The following is a 16,847-nucleotide window of genomic DNA, read 5'->3' on the forward strand; positions in this document are numbered from 1 at the left end:
GGTCTCAGATAGAGACAGATATAGAGACAGATCTCATATCTCACAGTCCTGTAACAGTCAGCAGCTTCTGCCAAGGGACTAATGGGCGAGGAACAGGACTGACACACATTAAGACACATCAGAAAGAGACTGAGTGTCCTAAACAGCCCCGCACAGGGACAACAGCATCTCTTATCGTGCCCTACGCCCGACATACCACTGCAGACACAGGAAACTCATGTGAGAGCTGCAAATTCCTCCAGCAAGAGGCTCCTCCTAACTCCCATCCCACCCTTCCCATCACGCGCTTCTCTTGACTCAGCAGCTCCAACCAGAGCTCGGCCCTCCCCACGGGACAGGCTGCACACAGATCGGACCAAAAGCTCGAAGGGAACACAGCGGAACCTGTCTCAGATGGTCTGGGAACGAGTCAAACCTGGGTCTGCAGAGACGATGTGCAAAACAACCCCGTCTTTAAGGAGTTTCGGTCACTGTATTTCAACCAAGTCTGCCACCGCACAAAATTCCTGCAGGAGCCCTTCGTCTTAATTTACCTCTTATTCCATCTAAGAGTGAAACTCGTAAGACAGAGAGAAAGAAAGAAAAAATGCCATTTGTTCCTTTCCAAACACGGAGCATCTGCCACCCACACATGCAGGGAGGTGCAAAGACTCTGCGTGGGGGGGACCAGCACCGTGCCACACCCCGTCTCAAAAAGGCCCAACAAAGCACATTTGTGAAAAGAAACAAAACCACCTTATTACCTTCATGGACATCCAGTCCCTTAAATTAACTATACACGCTCTTCAAAACCAACACAAAATCGAAGGCACAACAGCCTGCTATTTTTAAGTGCCAGAAAACACTACTTTACAACTAACTTTGAACGCATGCTCGCTGATTTGTTGTTTTCCTCCGCATCTCACCAGGGTCCGACTGAGCCGATCCAAATGTGCTGAAACCACAATTACTGCTGAGACACCCAGGCAGCAGTGCACCTTCAAAACAGAAGGTTATTTCTGACTGCCTGGGTCCTTCTCTTGGTTTGATTTGACAAAGCAATGCATCTTTCTTGAAGGGTCCACTGGGATGTAAACCTTAACATACAAAGGTAATTAACCTTAAAAAAAAGAATAAAATAGAATAGCAACTTTGAATTCCTGCAGCAGCTACCTTTTAGCCTCCGTATGGCCCAATAAGCTAGAGTTAAGTTATGTTGATAGAAAAAATAAGGTGTCTCCAAATTCTTTAATTGTTGTTCTTGTACAATTTGTAGCCAAATCCATTCCAACAAGACTCTTGTACTACTGAAACATGCACGCTTTTCTCTAGTCTCCTAGACTTGTCCCAAGCTGCTTTTATGAATCTTACTCTGAGTTTTTCATTGATGAAAACAGAACACATTTTACAAGGCATCCTTGAGCTCAATGACACCAAGACGACGACAGCTGGGTGCAAGCGGTGATCTCTGTGAAGTCCTATCAGAAAGATGGGGTATTTGATACTCGCTTTCTTGTTCAGGTAGAACAGCCACTACCAAATCCTCAACATCTGAACTCTTCTGCCACTGTAAGTGGCATGCTTTATCTTAAATTCATGTATCAGGTTATCGCAGTTGAGTTGTTTTTGTTTGAACAAATCAAAAAAGATGACATCCTGTTTTCCGAAACCTCAGATGTACTTTTCAACTTTGACACAATACCGTGATGATGTTCTTTCAGACCTAGAGACTGCAACCTTAGATAAAAACATATGGGATGCTTGTAGCCATTATCAGGCCATTTCACGAGTCTGTCAAGTTGTCATCATCTGGTGAAAGCACTGAATCTTCCACTTCATTAGATGAGTTTTCTCATTTCTTCCATTACTTAACTTGTAGCATATAAATGTTTAGTGATTTTCTATTTTAGACTTAGAAACTATCTTGCATGATTGGCTTTCTTAAGACAGAAAGAAGACGATTCTTTCTGAAACTGGTTCATTAATTTGACATACAGACCGCTTCCCAGAAGCCTTTTGCTCTAATCTCGGTAACGTATTCCATTCAGCAAGCCATGCTCTTCCACCTAGTCGTTTATAGCCCTCACTCACTCAATTAGCCTGTTTTTCTACATAGCTGCATAAAAGTCCAGTCTCCCACCCCTGCCTGGGCTTTCTACCCGCCTGGAAGCCTCTCTCCCCGCCACTCCCAGAGCACCACACATCTTGGGAAAAGCATTTGCTGGACTCTGAATTCCTGAGGATCTGTAAGTTGATGCAATACCATGAGCCTTCTTGCCACAAACTCCAGACATTCCTCCCTCCAAGGCCTGACATTTAGACGTGCATGCCTGAACAAGTCTCGATAACAATTCCTTCCTCATCCTTTCTTTGCTCTCCCCCATTCTCCCACCGTCTGAGAGCAAGTCTGAAAAAAATGATTCTTTCCACAGAGAAAGGTCAGCACCTAGAAAGTCTTTTTTTATGATACAGACTCAAATTTAAGCCTGTGCTATGTGATAGCATCTGAAGCTAACTTCCTCCACAGTCCCCTCCCTTCCCCAGTAAGTCTTTTGTCAAATTGTTCCTTATCCCCATCTTCAGCTACTCCCAAACAGAAAGAATGGGAAGGTTTTTTAAAAAAAAAAAAAAAAACAAAAAAAACCCAAAAACAAATTAAATAAAAAAGAGGAAGGCTCGAACAATGGGGAACAGCAACACGCATGCAAAAGCAACAGTTTTGTTCAGTACCCAAAGACTGACTTTAAACTAAGGTATTGCTCTCTTCATGTTACCATATTGAACCAGGGAAAAGAATTACACTCAGCCCATGCCAAATAGCATTACAATTAGTCACAACTGCGTAATACGCGCTTTTTGAGAGATGCAGGGGGAAAAAAAGCATCAGACTTTGCAAACTCTCCACTGCATCAGAAAAGAGAGCCATTAGGAGGCAGATAAAGCAAAATCACACGTAGCCAAACACATTGCTGGTCCTCACCTTATTGGCTCTGATCTGCTTGTAAATGTCCGTTTGCTGCCGGATTCGGTATTCCAGGTCCGAGACGTGGGCTTGGAGCCAATTCCAGCGACTGACGATGGCTGCACGGTCTGCTGCCCATCTCCACTCTGCCCTTCGCCTCCTGGAAAAACAGAGAGGGGAAGGGGGGATTATTTTGAGTGTGATTTTAATTATACAGCCCACAAAAAACCCTAGCAGAACTGACAGATAGATCAAAAGCTACATACTGAATGGCATGACTGATACCATCTAGCCACTGCTAATAATTACCAACCAAACTACAGACGTGCTATAAAAGCCATGCCTCCGCAGAGCAGTATTAAAACAACTTTTGGTACCCAGTGATTGAAGTCCTGCCTATGCAAGCATTAAGATTTTATTCCACGCTTAGCTGAACCAGCAGCTCCAGTCCTACCTGGTCACATATGCCAGACCCACTTTTCCAAGTCTTGGAGAAAACAAACCCCATCTGCCCTGCCTTCCTCGACATAGCCTCTTTAAAAAAAGACCTCTGTCATCAGTCAGAAAATATGCCTGAACACCAGCGCGTACCACGTGGCCACAATTAAAACTCAGTGGCAAGTTTCACAACACACCATCACTCGGTTTGAAGAGTTAACCACTGTTTGGAGATGAGCAACAGAGCTAACAGCGCCTTGCACAAGCTGCTCCCCTGCAACGAGGTGTTGCAAAGGAAAGCGGGCAACAGTAAACTTGATTTCTGCATCTGATGGCTTGAGTGAGCAAACAAAGAAACCAGGAAAAAACATCAGGAAATTACCAATTTACCAACAACCAAAATAGCAAAAATACCAAAATTACTCCTCCCAATGCGAGGCGCAATGTGAGAGAAGGTAAGCATGTGTGGGTGCATGGGGGGAACCCACACGCTTTGCAACTCTTGACTGACTTCCTACCTTCCTTATCTCTGCTGCAAACACAAAGTATGGTTCTGCAGGAGCATAAATACGCTTTCACTAGTGCATGGACTACACTATTGCATTTTACAGTCAACTGTTACAAAAACACCCTTACTCTCTACTACCGCACTCCAGGGCAGAAAGAAACACGAAAACGGTAAGGTACGTATAAATCCAAGGCTCCACACTGCCACATTAAAAGCCATAATATTATGAAAATATACCCTAAGCATCCTGATTCCGGTGGATAAATATTAAGGCTACCCAGAAAGGAAGAAAACCACAACATGGTGCAGAAACAAAGCATCAGCAGAAAGTGCATGCGCAAATCCAGTGCCACTGCACAATGCCTTTGCCACATCTGGATGTTTGACAATTAAGAAATTAATCACAAAGTAATTCCCTTTGCCCATCTCCCCCTCCTTCTGTAGCATTTTTGAACCCAGCGAGAGCACACGGGGCAGGGGAGCCACAGCAGTGTCCAGATTTTTCTTCCAAAATCTAACCAAAAGTCTTCTGCTGAGATTAACCTGTTTCAAAGCTGAAACCAGCCATTATAGCAAAAGCAGCACGTGGTAAATGAGATTTACTACTGAAGCACCCCCAGCTGCAGAGATGGTAAGCAACAGCAATAATCAAGTTCTTAGAAAAATCTGCACCTCCTATGCATCTGCCCTTATTTAGGTGTACTGCTACCAAATGCAAAAAAAAAAAAAAAAAAAAAAAAGCACCAGGGTTATTACAAGTTTCAAATCAACTAATAGAAATACCCTGAAAAGGAGTTGGTTCCTTCGAACTACAAGCAAAAGCCACAAATTTAGAACAAGATACGTTCTCCATATTCTTGCTGGACCTCCCAGCTGCATGGGCAACATCACTTCAGTGCCAATTTAGATGAGGCCAGATTTCCACCAAAACAAGCAATTGTATCCGCCGCCTACAGTCCTCCCAGCCCTCTCCAAGACCACTTTCAAAGCACTTTTAGGAGCTTAATTCCTTCTCTCTGGAATATTTTCCTGTGTAAAGTGCCTGCTCTATTTTGATCAACACTGACCTTACGTTTGGTGGAAATTTTAATATTATTGTAGATGGATGCCACAGCAAGGCCAGATCTTAATCCTCCATCAGTTACAGCAAGGATACAGTCAGCAGAGCCCGAGACAAAAGGCAGCCAAGGCAGCTGAGCACCGGGGCTGGGTAAAGGCCTGACATACCCCACCAGCAAGGCAGAGTGACCACAGGGTTAATCTGGTTTACAACGGGCCGAGCAGTTGCCAGCACCACCCCAGCATCACCCGATCACGCAGCTCTAATCCAGATCGTCGGCCCAGTCATGCTTTACTCTGTTCCAAGAGGGATAATGCCTTGCAAGCTTTATGGTCCCTCCTCCCCTCAAGGGAACTCCAGTCTGAGCCTAAATGGCACGAAATCCCCTCCATGACACCGGAGGGTTTGGGCAGCAGATCTCCCTCATCTCGCAGAGACATTTCTCTGAGCATCGCTGGAAAAGTGGCACTGCTCTGACTCAGTCACCCACAAGACTGACAGCGTTTTCATGTCGTAGTTTCCCACAAGACTTTCCAGAACACGATACTTATCTGCCAGCCAAGTTTCAGTGAAATTCTACCATATTCGCATTTCAGAAGCTAAGAACAATTTTACTGGAGAAGAGTTCATCTTTTTTTATAGCTTAAAAACAGGAAAGACCTCTGCAGTGGCTGTGTCTGCTTTTATGGCATCTCCAGCATCTGTAGATGCAACAGACTATCCGGACCCCTAGGAAGTTTAGGACTCTAAGCCAGATCTCAGCAGACTTCAGTTTGCTCTCTGGGGATCCACATAGCATTGGGAATTGTTTCTAGAAATATCGAAAGCTGCTGAGAGCACCTCCAAACTGCCAGCTCCCCTGCTTGCCTCTGCAACATTATAAAGCACCTATGCCTGCTGGAACAATACTGGCCTGCTCCGTTAAATACATCTAATTCTTTTGCTCAGATTACACAGAAGTCAAGATTAAGTATAAAAAACACCTTACGCCCATTTAGATTCCTAAGTGACATGGCAGCGTAAGCAGCAGCAGACTCGCTCTTCACCTTAAAATCAGGACACATCCTACCCCAGAAAAACCTACCGGATTTAAACCAAAAATAAACCCAGAAAGCGAAACACAGTAGTGTATACTTCATCCTCTGACACCCTGCGGCATAGGTGGAGGGGAGGATACATAATGATGGCTCAGCCACACTTTCCAAAACAGTATTGAGCGTAGTGTGGTCCTCTATATTTAGAATTAAGACTTTTTCAGAGCCTGTTCAATTACACCCTTTGCTGCGATGTGCTGTCAGTGACATATATGTGTTTTCCTGTGTATATCAGCTTTTGGATAACAAGCTATGTAGCTTCTTTAGCTTTAATCTCTGTGTAAATATTTTGAAAGAACGATTATTTTCTTGACCAGCACTAGAAAGTAGCAACCACACACAAAATACAGCATCTGAAGTTGCTGCAGTCAGCACCGGCAGTCACCTGAAACCTCAGCCACACACCTCACTCTGGGGGGAGGGAAACCCACTTCCTTTCTTTCTAAACATTAGGGACTTAAACATGACAATTAATAAAAGAGTTTATTGCACTTGCCCGAAATGAGTTTTGGATTAAGCTGAACAAGACGACTGAAGAGACAGACAGATGGCTGCTGAGAACGGTCTCGCTGTAAGCGGGCTGCATGGCTCATCTTGAGAGCGGTCTTGTGCTTTTAGAGGCAAAGCTGGCATGGGGAGTAATGTGAGCAGCAACAATGCAGTTAAATCCTGCATCCTCCAAGGGAAACCGTTCATCATGCTGCTGCACGGGCGTGCTCTGCACAATTGCAAGTGCTTGCACAAAATAGGCTACGGAGGATGGCACAGGACAGCTCCTCCAGCTGGGACAGGAGGGTAAGCTCATGAAACATCACAGGAAATTAATTATTTAGGGGCCTAATCCTTTTAAAAAACAATTTCCCAGGTAGACTCATTCCCCTTCTGCAGGCACCGGTGTGCGCAGGAGAGCGGCCTCAGACGACGACGCGACGGGAGCGACAGCCGCCCCTCGCCTGCGCGCGCCCAGCTGGCATGGCACTCAGCTTGACCGACAAGGACAGCGTCCTGCAAACTTCAACAGATGGTGCTTACTGTAAACAGTGCGTGCGCGCAGAACCAGCAGCCTTACGTCTCCTCGCGCGGAGGGAACCCGCACATGCCCGGAAGGTGTCCAAGAGGGCTGCGAGGGAGGAGGAAGAACAAGCAGGGAGCCGAGCCAAGCTCAGCCCGCAGGGTTATAAATACCACGGGAGGCTGCAGGGATTCACAGGAAGGGGGCAAGGGAAGAAGGGAATCCCTCTCCCCACCCGTGGCAGAAGACCTCAAATCCTGTCCTTTGTGGCTGTAGCCTCAAACCGGTGCCAACAGCTCGTGCCCCGTGGTGCCGGGCTCCTAGACGTGCTGTACCATGCCCACCTCTCCAGCAGAAATGCACAGCCTTTAGGAAACTACAGGAAGAAACTTTATCAACATGACAGATTCTCAGAGGTAAACACTTCTTCCTGAAAAACAGCAGTTAGTTTAGTATGACTGCAGAAGGGCAGGGGAAAAAAAAATAAATCCTGTGTTACATCAGCCCAAGGGCAGGGCTCCAGTCCTTCCCTAAGTAAAACCCAGGCGACTGTGGGTTAAAATCAGTTATCCTAAATGGCAAAGTCAACTCCAGAACACAAAACCCACCAGCCAGGTGCTCCTGCCAGGCAGCAGTGTCCCCGTTGCCCAGGCGGAAGAGCCAACGGGACAGAAAGGGGACTGACTCCCGCTAGCCCAGCGAGCTGCCGAGGGGCAGGGCAGGCACTGCTGGCCTCGGGCAGGGCAGCCAGCCCCGCTCGCCACAGAGCTTGGCTCCGGCTATTTCAGAAAGGGGCGTGTGCTCTCATTTTATTATTTTTTTTTTAATAAGCAATACAAATACAGCCCTGCCAATGAACACAGCAACACCTCGGTCGATGCATTTCCATCAGTACGACCTGTGCTAGATCCGGTTCAGTCATCTCAGCAGTCGTGGTGCTGTAAAAGCTGTACAAGCTCCGTACAGATAAGCCCTCCCTAACACAACCTCCACCTATGATACATGCTTAAAACAAGCCTATGCACAAAAATCAAGTCAAAGCTGTCCACAAAGCACTTCTTGGTGAAGACGCACAGGGATCTTTCCACCTCCAAGGAACAGCACACCCATGCCCTCCTCCCATGAGCGGGTTTTACATATTGCCTTAGAGGAAATTCAGGCCCATTGGAGTTCCCCGCTGACGGCTGGTTTTGTGCTAGCAAGTCGTATGAGAGACACGTTCATTTTGCTTCCTCTGGACCTCAGAGAAGCTGCATTGCCTCCCTCCTCCATGCGACCGGTGGTGAGAGCCCTTGCTGGCCATCAGTCCATCTTGCTTTCTGCTGAGTCCATGCATCTGAATGCCAATGGGGCGGACAGAGACGGCACCAACAAACTGGGGGAATTAGAGATTAGCAGAATTATTTTTCACTGGGAGACTGCCCTACTAAAGACCCAGCTGCGAAGTGAACAGAGCAGATCCACCAGCTGCTGCTAAACTGTCCTGATAATGACACGGAGCAGTACAGAAAAATGAAGTTAAAAGATTTCAGATTGGAAAGTTAGAGGCTGGAAGGGAACTACATATCAGAACCACTTCTAGGAGTCAGCAGGAATGAACGAGAAGCAGCCACCGGGGTCTGGAGTGAGATTGTTTCTGCCACCCAGAGCACTTCAGCAAACCCAAATCATCTTGATGTTAAATGATGAATAACAGGTTGCGCTGGAAAAAAGAGTCGATGCCAGAAAGAGAGAAATGTGACACACACAAACACTGAAAAAGTTTTCACGCAGCCAAGCAGCCTGCATGGTAAAATAGCAATGGAAGGGATTCACTGTGAACCAGAAACTGCGTTCAGCAACGAAGCATGAGCCTGTGGTGAGCTGCACAGTGCTGCCGGCTCTGCCGCACCACAGCCGCCCTGCCTGCATGCCGGGCAGTGGGCAGGGGAGCCAGCACACCCCGAGGCACACGGCAGATCTGAAAGTCCTTGGCCGCGACACTGCCGGCCTCTCCCTTCCAGCGCAGATACAGATTAATGCTGCAACACGAGGCAATAAGCTGCAGCTTTCCAGGCACTTTCCATATGGTTCCCCTCCTCCACTATTTACTGGCATATACCCAGGGGCTTTTCTATCCCCTGAAATGCAGTCACCTACCAACGCAGAGGCCGCTCTATATTTACTCTCCCCCTTCCTACGCAGCTTTTGATGGAAGAAATCACCAAAGATCACCACGTCTGGTTCAAAGCCCCAGATTTCGAGACCTTCTCCCAAAAGACACACAACCTCAGCCTCTCTCATCTGCCACAGGCAAGCCAGAAAGACGCTAGCTGATTTCACGTAGGAGGCTCACCATGGCATTAGGACAGACCCCAAGAGGTACAGTATAGGACATTTCTCGAATAAAACAATTAAGTATCTGTCCACCAAATGAGGCTTCAGTACTGGGAATCAGGAGATGCTTGCCAGGTGACTCACAGCTCCGCTGGGCTCCACTTTGACAATCCTGAATGCGTTGTGCTGTGGGGAGAAGGATTTAGTCTCTAACACCCAGCCGAGAGACAGCTGGGTCAATGTTTCACTATCTGAGGGAGAAGGAAGGGAGTGGAGATTGTAAAACAATGTCCCATGGAGCTTCCTCTACAAGACCGTTTGCACAGAGCTGGTTCTTCATGGAGGTCTCCATCCTGATCCACTCTTGTGCCATATGGCCAAATTCTCCTTTTCTTGGGTTGTCCAATCCCACCCCCTGTGTTGACTTGTTAGAGTCCCACCCCAGCACACCACATCCTTTCCCACCAAAGGCATGGCCCACACTGAAAACCTGGATTGTTCCAGAGCCACTGTCCACGTTCTTCCCTTGTGGGTCTACCAGGCTTCGGATCTGCCGGGAGGTTTGTCAAAAAAGCAGGCTGGGTGCTACTGGTTTGCCATGAACTGCTCCTAACATCCCAGCTGGTTGGCTCTGGATTGGTAACAACCTGCTTTTGGCCTCGTATGGCCCTTCACACATTTGTCCTCTCCCCGAGGAACCAAGAAGAAACACACGTGCAAAATCTCATCATCAGTTACACACTTCTCTCAGACCGCACCAGCCAATTTGCAACTGCAGGAAGCCACAGTCCCAACCTGAATTTTGATTTTGCTCCAAAATCTCTGCACAAGCTGCCTTCCTCTTCCCAGCTCTGCACTCAACTCCACGTCCCACCACTGCCAAAATGCTCAGGAGTGCATTTCGTGCCTTCCTGAGAGCTGCCCAAGTACCAGCACTTGATGCAATTCACTGTTCTTAACTAGAAAAGGGATCTTGCTGCCAGCTACAGCAAACAAAAACGGGGCACACCAGAGCGAAGTTCCCATTTCCACCTGGGATCTTCAGCAGGGACAAAACCTGCCAACAGACCACGAAAGCGGTTTCAAATATGACAGTTTGTGACATTCAGCTGTCAACTCTATTAAAGGGCAAATCATCCATATTAATTCTGCATGCTTTCCTTGCATTACCTACCACAAGGCAGCAGCCCCAGGGCAAAGTTTAGTAGTGCGAATGCAATGCAATGCTTCATGTTCATACTGGTGCAATGCCTACCCCTGAACAATAGTGAGATGCCAAGAGAAATCTCATGGTTAAATCAACTCCTGTTGATTCACCGGAAACTGAAAAACATGAGCATTAAAATCAGGTTTTAAAAAAAGTTTCCCATTCCCTTTCTCTGCTCATCTTTTGAGGGGCTCAGATGCCAGTACTGAAAATAAAGTAAAATACTGGGACATTTGCTGTTAGAGTCCATGCTAGGGACAGCATTACCAACGCTTACACACCCTGGAAACCCAGGACATGCCCAAGTAAAAAAAGCCATGTGTTCTGCTCACATATACAATTCTGACAACGAAAATCTAAGTGTCATCCCCAAGCACTACACAAATGCAACTTTTTCAATTGCTCTCATGATCTTTAATTGTGCCTCACTAAAGAAGAGATCTGCACCCAATTCAGCTGCTATTTCCCAGTTTGCTCCTGTCCCCATATATTCAAGTTCATTCCTCAGACCACCAAGCTTTTTTTTTTTTTTTGACCAGTGCAAAACCTGATCTATGGGTGGAACAAGAGTTAAACTCTGCCAAATATACTTGCATGACAACTCCAAGGGAGGAAGAGAAAACCCCACAAGCGCCTAAGAACAATCTCATTAGCTGATCATAACATTTCTGCCTGCGAAGAAGCCAAAGTGAACAATTTGTTCAGCTGAACACCCGCCCCCACCCTGCGGACAGAAACATCAGCTTCTGAAGGGCTCTTCTATTCACAGCATGTGCTCGGCACTAATCTAAATCTAGTTCAAACCTCAACTCGGTTCATTCATTCCTGTATTCAGAAAAACCCAAGACCTCTAGAGGCTAGGAGTAAAGAGTTATTTCCACTGTTCCTCACTGAAAAACCCCCACTGCTTGGGGGAAATTTGTGAGCACAAATCCTAAGGCATTTTGCTGCTGAGTTGGGCTAAGCAAGGATGCCAGGCTTCTGCCCAAGAGAGAGGGCAGCACTGGCCAGCCGCCAGCAACCCAGGGGCCATGCATAATTTGCATTCAAATAAAGCAGATCACAACTGCCCTCCTTTTTGATGATGAGGAACCATCCAAACCACTCCACCGGCCACAGCATGCAATGCTTTGTCTACAGAGCAACCATCGCTCGGATCAGGATATGAAAGGTTTGTTTTGGCATCCTGAGTTCATTTCTATTAAAAAAGATTAAAAAAGAAAAGAAGAAAAAAAATTGGCCCAGGCCAGCCATTAAAAGATGCCTGAACTCCTGCATAGAAATTATGGCAGGACGAGACCGTACAGCCTGTGGCAACTGCGCACGGCAGAATCCAAATTTCTAATACGCCAGTTGCAGAAACGGTGTCTAGCCCACAGCTCAACACCGGTATGGAGCCACAGGTCCCAGCAGCCCCTCAACCCAAAGTGATGTTCCAGACTGGAGTTAATTTCTTGCATTCTCCCCTCTTGCTGTTCCAGCCAAAGCCTTTGCCCCAGGCCACTCTCTCATGGCAGTTTCTCTCCCCAAAATATCCCCAAATCCCTTCCTAGCAGAAAGTAAATGCAGCCCAAGGATCCAAGAAAACCCGTGGATGGGTACAAACCTCAATCCACAAACAGACCTACAGATGGGGAAACAAAAGAGGGAAATTAAAAATTACAGAATCACTGAATCGTATAGGTTGGAAAAGACCTTTAAGATCATCAAGTCCAACCGTTAACCTAACACTACCAAGACCACCACTACACCATGTCCCTAAGCACCTCATCCAAACGGCTTTTAAATACCTCCAGGGATGGCGACTCAACCACTTCCCTGAGCAGCCTTTTCCAATGCTGGACAACCCTTTCAGTGAAGTAAAATTTCCTAATATCCAGTCTAAACCTCCCCTGGAGCAACTTGAGGCCATTTCCTCTCGTCCTATCACTTGTTACTTGGGAGAAGAGACCGACCCCACCTCTCCACACCCTCCTGTCGGGCAGTTGTAGAGAGCGATGAGGTCTCCCCTCAGCCTCCTTTTCTCCAGGCTGAACAACCCCAGGTCCCTCAGCCGCTCCCATCAGCCTTGTGCTCCAGACCCTTCCCCAGCTCTGGTGCCCTTCTCTGGACACGCTCCAGCCCCTCCATGTCTCTCTTGGAGTGAGGGGCCCAACACTGAACACAGCATTCGAGGTGCGGCCTCACCAGTGCCGAGTACAGGGGCACGATCACTGCCCTACTCCTGCTGGCCACACTGTTCCTGATACAAGCCAGACCAGTGAAAATTTGGTACAAAAATACCAAAGTGAAACAACTGCCAAGGCGGGGGGCACCCACCCCCCCAACCTGCTCATCGCACAGAAAAAAAACAAAGCTACCAAACCACCTTCACAGCCCTTCCTGCCTACTAACAGATTTTACTGTGATTCAGAACAATTTTAACTACTTTAGAAGCTGCATAACAAAAATATACTTGAATCCACTCTCTGAGAAAGAAGTTTTCCCCTGAAATAAAATGTATGGGGATTATTTATATTGTTGAACAACATCATCACCATCTACATACCTCAGTATTGGGCTTATCTTAATAAGATTTATATTTCTGAAGTGCAAATGGTTTCAGAAAGCATTCTCAGAAAAGGAAGTAAAAAACAAGCCACGCTACTAGCCACACTACACCCTTCCTTCCCTTAAACGTAATACTTTGAAGAAGAATATATGCCACGTAAGAGGAATCCCAGCAAGCAGGCAGGGAACAAGCCAGCAAATTCTACGGAGATACACACACAGCAAACAAACTGTACTCCATTTCTCATCAGGAAACTGAAAACCATCATTTTATGTACCTCCTGTTTTTAGCTCAGAGCAACACTGCCAGCTGGTGAAACACCACCCGCATCACCTGCAGAAACTTGTAACTTTAGTTCTCGCACACCCCTGTGCCGTGTTCAGGGTCTGGCTGTGCTGCAGAAGTGGAGTTAACAGCCAAAACCAGAGCAGTTCAGGAACACTACCATCCGAAGGTGAAACGCCATGCTGCCCCAGGCATCGCACAAGGCACGTTGGCTCGTGCGCTGATGACACAACATTTCATCCCGATGTGTAACAACTCGGAGCCCACCACCTCCCAGGTCTGGATCCCGCAGCGGTGAGCCGGTGGTGCGCAGCAGCAGTGACTCATGACGTGTTGGTGATGCTGAGTCACTCGCCTTGTCTGTGCTGGCCCTTTCTCAGTCCCATCCACAATCCCAATGGAAACCCATGAACCTTGAGAGGAACACCCAGTAGCTTGCACCAAAGCCTGGAAATGGGAGAATGGTCTCTCAAAAAGGTTCAGGATCCCTTATCCCTTGCCTATTAAGGATCCCTTAATAAGTTTTGGTTTTAAGAACTGGAAGGATGCAATAAACTTCTTCTGTTTGGATGGTGACCCTACAATACTCATTAAGGCCATCAGCAAAAGGATCTGTGGGATTTCAGACACCAGCTCCCAAGCAGGGTCTGCACGTGATGTCAATACATTTTGTCCACACAACAGCAGCTCTGCTGCGCTTCTCTCCGTTGTGCCCATCTCACCTACTCATCAATGAGAACCAAACCACGGCCGGGCTCAACTCCGTGCCAGCGTGTATCAGAACAAGTCCCAGGAAATGAATCCCAAGGGATAGAAACACACTCCTGTCCCCTGTGCCAACCTGACAGCATGACTTACGTACTCACAACTCGCTGACACAAAGAGGACACGGGAGCCAGTCACTAAGACAACAGGCAGAGAGTGGTAAGCCTAAGGGGTGATGTATTTAACGCTTTCCCGGCAGAGCTTCCCATCTCCACTCGGTCCTGCCCAGCAGGAAAACCCTTGCACAGCAGACCCCGCAGCGGTTTGGACTGTGCACACCTGCCTGGGACAGGCTGTTAGGCACCTTCCTACCATTTTTCAGAACTTGCCTTCCTCTGCTTCAGTTGACCTGCAGCAAAAGCTGCAGTTGCTCCTCGCTCTTACCGGGCAAGGAAGTCAAGGCAGAGCCCACCAACGGCTCAGTGATGATCTTTAGTAGGAATCTCCTGTAAGCACTGCGTAGATGAAAAACGTGCATTGTCTCCCCTGTCAACCTCCACTCAGCTTCCTTCCATTAATGGGTGAATCCGCAGTGATACGGAACTTGAGGGGGAAATATGTAGACTAGAAACCACCACTTCAGCACTGGAGAGCACTCCAAGCTTTTCTTGGCTTGGGTTTTTTGTTTCATTATTGTTTTTCATAAGCTTTAAGGCAAAACATTGTGCCACCTTACTAGTTTTCCTCTTAGCACCTCCATATCTCATTCATTCCCAGACTACTGCGGAGAGGATCTTCCCAAAGTGCTCGACTCCCCAAGCCAAGATGCATACACAGATGCAGCTCCAGCCCTCTGCTTCCAAAAAGCTCACTTCACCCCGTTCCCATGAAGCTGCTCTTCTCCTCTGCTGCCATATTGCTACTCCCTAGGCTTGCTTAACTTCTTCAGCTATCTCAAGGTGTCACCTGTTTAAAAGAAGAAAAAAAAAAAGTCCTAATTTTCCGTGAAGCCAGAAAGACCCCTAATCATAAGGGCTCTGTGACGTGGTGTACCCATTAACTACAAAGAGATTTCAACAAAATGACCATTATACCCTTATGATTTCACTTTCTCTTGAGCTCATGACTAAGGCATAAATTTGGCAGCACTTCGATCAGTCAGAAGCAAAACAGCACGGCCCAGCAGAAGGCTCTTCTCAGACTCAGAACTGGAGTTTAGATTTTTTTTTTCTTTCTTTCTTAGTTTCCTGAATGCTTTTAAGATCTTTGCTGAAATTCTTCATGTTGGTTGCCAGGGCTAGCTTTGAACTTTTGCGATACTTCAAATCCAAGTGCCCCAGATCTTTATGCTATGACATTTATGCAATGCCCCAAGTATTTATTCAGCTGACTGTCTGAAAAACAGCCATTCCAAGCTTTAGCTGCTCTTCAGCCCTTAGCAGCAACAATTGTTTTGTGACAATAGCCTAAAATTCTGATTTTATTCTTTCAGCTATGCCAATGCAAGCACTTTGGCCCACGTCTGAACCCTGTTTCAGTGCCCACGAACTACGGAGCAAGGTGTGGGGACAGACGGCAAAGGCAGGGGAGCAAGCTGGGGACAGGAGGTAGGAATCAGAGGAGCGTGGACACGGAGAGCTGGCTGTTATGCCAGCAAAACCGACTCTCCAGATGCACAGCGGAGCAGCCAGCTGAAAAATACCACTTTTATAAGAGAATTTATTGGACTACTTTTTCAATATAGTTCTCCACATGCTCACAAGCAACTATGCAGGCACAGCAGCCAGCAGAATAGCTAATACTGCCAATGCGTAGAATTTGCCTGATCATCATCGTACCAGAAAATGCAAGGCAGTTTGTTACCCCCTGCAGCTAAATCCAGGAACAAGAAGGTAAGACCATACCATGCACAAAAGGTGTTTATAACTGAACAACAAAGTTTGCTCCAACTGCAATGCACTTTCAGTTCACTGGGAATTTTTCCCTTAAAGCTCTGATTAATGTGCCATTCTCAACAATACAAACTACTAAGTACCAAGATGCCTGCCTTTCCCCCCCAGATGCCTAAAATAGGATTGCTCAAGCTCACAACCAGCTTCTTCCAGGAGCATATCCTCCTTTTTGGTGAGTAAGGCCCTTTATCAATACTATAATTTTGCTTACAACAGCTTCCTAACAGGTCTGGGTCACACAGGACAGTACAATCATTACCTTTTTTAGACCTGTATTTCTCATTAGAAGTTATATTTCTTCCATTAGAAAGGACAAAGTGGCAGAAGCATTAAGCCAATGGAAATTTTGCTCTTCATTTTTTTCCCCTCCTCTTCACATTAAAGGTGGGATTTCGTTAAGAGATTTACAACCTTCCTTTGGCAAACTCAGTAGCTAGGGACTCCTGTCCACTAAGAGGATACAGTACATGATAACAGAGGTTGGTTTTACCATCTTCACTAATGCATCATGAGCGCAACCAGCAACAACTACAACAAGCCATTTTCTTGAATTTCTTTAAAATAAAAGGTCCTGAAACACTTGACAAATTGCACACATTGCAACTCCATCCTAAAGCTCTGCTTGCTGCCAAAGCGCCAGAGAAGCACCTGCAGGCAGATATACTGGCAAAGACCACAAGCCAAGCATCCCCCGACACACCCCTGTAGAAAACCAGCATCCTCTCTAGGAAACACTGTAAAATAAATGAAAGCTGCTGGGACATCCTCAGTCAAAAAA

At 46.7% G+C, this 16,847-nt stretch overlaps 1 protein-coding gene across 4 annotated transcripts in view; it reads right to left on the reverse strand.

Annotated features, from left to right (window-relative positions):
- The window catches only part of KANSL1 (KAT8 regulatory NSL complex subunit 1), a 102,819-nt gene that overhangs the window by 28,016 nt on the left and 57,956 nt on the right, over positions 1–16,847 (reverse strand). For all 4 annotated transcript variants that reach the window (XM_072885535.1, XM_072885537.1, XM_072885536.1 and 1 more), the window contains one exon: positions 2,960–3,101. In XM_072885535.1, the coding sequence (XP_072741636.1) occupies positions 2,960–3,101 (142 nt within the window). The remainder of the gene's footprint in view (positions 1–2,959; positions 3,102–16,847) is intronic.

This window comes from Ciconia boyciana, chromosome 22 (genome assembly GCF_034638445.1).
Source record: "Ciconia boyciana chromosome 22, ASM3463844v1, whole genome shotgun sequence".
Lineage (NCBI taxonomy): Eukaryota > Metazoa > Chordata > Aves > Ciconiiformes > Ciconiidae > Ciconia > Ciconia boyciana.